At 61.2% G+C, this 1,768-nt stretch overlaps 1 protein-coding gene across 1 annotated transcript in view; it reads left to right on the top strand.

Annotated features, from left to right (window-relative positions):
- Positions 1-358: 358 nt before the first annotated feature.
- The window catches only part of MLST8 (MTOR associated protein, LST8 homolog (S. cerevisiae)), a gene marked incomplete at its 5' end in the record, with an annotated part of 5,164 nt that continues 3,754 nt past the window's right edge, over positions 359-1,768 (top strand). The window contains 3 exons of the mRNA XM_009076837.1: positions 359-410; positions 495-657; positions 908-983. Of these exons, the coding sequence (XP_009075085.1) occupies positions 359-410; positions 495-657; positions 908-983 (291 nt within the window). The remainder of the gene's footprint in view (positions 411-494; positions 658-907; positions 984-1,768) is intronic.

The raw sequence follows: 1,768 nt of genomic DNA, 5'->3' as shown, positions 1-1,768 counted from the left end.
CGGGACAGCCCCGGCGGGTCGGGGGCACCCCTAGGAGCTCAGGGTTAGTTCCTGGGGCTCGGGACCACCCGTGGGATCTCAGGGTCACCCCAGAAATTGGGGTCAGCCTCAGGGGCCTGAGGACACCCCTGGGGGCATGGGATCACCCGCAGAGACTCAGGGTGACCCCTAGGAGCCTGGAATCAGCCCTGGGAGCTCGGGATCACCCCCGTGGGCTTGGGGTCACTCCTGGAGCTCAGGGTCGGGCTCGTGGTCAGCCCTGGGGCTCAAGGACATCCTTGGGGCCCCCCCAGAGTCTGGGGATCCTGTGGGTCAGGGCTCAGCTGGTGGCTCACACCGACCTTAACAGCACCTGTAGCAGGTGAATGCCCTGGAGATCACCCCAGACCGGAGCATGATCGCGGCTGCAGGTGAGCTCACCTGTCCCCGGGCACACCTGTGCCACTGACCCCCAGGCACAGGGAAGGTGCTGAGCCCCTGCCTGGTCACTGCAGGGTACCAGCACATCCGTATGTACGACCTCAACTCCAACAACCCCAACCCTGTCATCAACTACGACGGCGTCAGCAAGAACATCACTTCCGTGGGCTTCCATGAGGATGGGAGGTGGATGTACACTGGTGGGGAGGACTGCATGGCCAGGATCTGGGACCTCAGGTGGGCACGGAGACCTGAGGTGGGCACAGGCCTGGATCCGGGCCCTGAGGTGGATCTGGGACCTGAAGTGGGTGCAGGGCAGGATGTAGGACCTAAGGTGGACACAGGGGGTGGATCTGGGACCTGGGGTGGGCACAGTGCATGGATCTGGGACTGAGGTGGGCACAGGGGTGTCCCTGTCTCCAGCACTACCCCAGAGCTGTGTGTCTGGTCTCAAGCTCTTAACCACCTCTTTCCTCCCTGTCTGCAGGTCTCGGAACCTCCAGTGCCAGCGCATTTTCCAGGTGAATGCTCCCATAAACTGTGTTTGCCTGCACCCCAACCAGGTGAGGACACTGCCTCCTTCATAGTTCCCAGCTCATAGAGTCATGGAATCACAGGTTTGATCTTCCAGACCACCCAGTCTCACCCCCTGCCATGGGCAGGGACACCTCCCACTAGCCCAGGTTGCTCCAAGCTCCATCCAGCCTGGCCTGGAACACTCCCAGGGATGGGACAACCACAGCTTCTCTGGGCAATCTGTTCTTCTGAGTAAGCCTGAGCGGCTGCAGAGTTGTATCCCAGGAGACCTGGCAGAAGATTTGGAGGTGCCTGGGGACAGTGCCACCTTCCTGGTGGCACCACCCCAGAGCTCTTGGTGGCATTGCTGGGCAGGCAGCAGCCACCTTCTCACTCCCCATTCACCTGCTCCCTGCCCTGCTGGTGCCAGGATCTTTGGGTCAGTGTGGAGCAGAGCCCATGGGACACAGTAGCTGGCACATAGTCCCTCTGTTCCTCCTGGAAAGCAGCACTGCTGGGGAGGGACACAAACCTTGCCGAGCAGCAGGGCTGGGGGTAAGCAGGTGGCACAGGCTCAGGCTGTGCCCATAGCAGGGAGCTGTGCACAGCCTGGAGACTTCAGCCATGTGTTGGTGCTGATTACCTGGTGGCTGTGGCAAAGGGACAGCACAGGGGCTCATCCCATCGGAAGAAGCACACTTTTGAGGCTAGATCAGCCCTGGGATGTGATTGGAGCAGAACTGGTGGTGTGGAGAGGGCTGGGAAGCTTGAGGTTGGCACCGCTACCAAGGAGAAGTACCTCAGGGCCCACAGCCATGATTCCCTTCAGATC

The sequence above is a fragment of the Acanthisitta chloris genome, unplaced genomic scaffold, assembly GCF_000695815.1.
Source record: "Acanthisitta chloris isolate BGI_N310 unplaced genomic scaffold, ASM69581v1 scaffold43666, whole genome shotgun sequence".
Classification (NCBI taxonomy): Eukaryota; Metazoa; Chordata; class Aves; order Passeriformes; family Acanthisittidae; genus Acanthisitta; species Acanthisitta chloris.
This window is presented reverse-complemented; position numbering and strand designations above follow the sequence as displayed.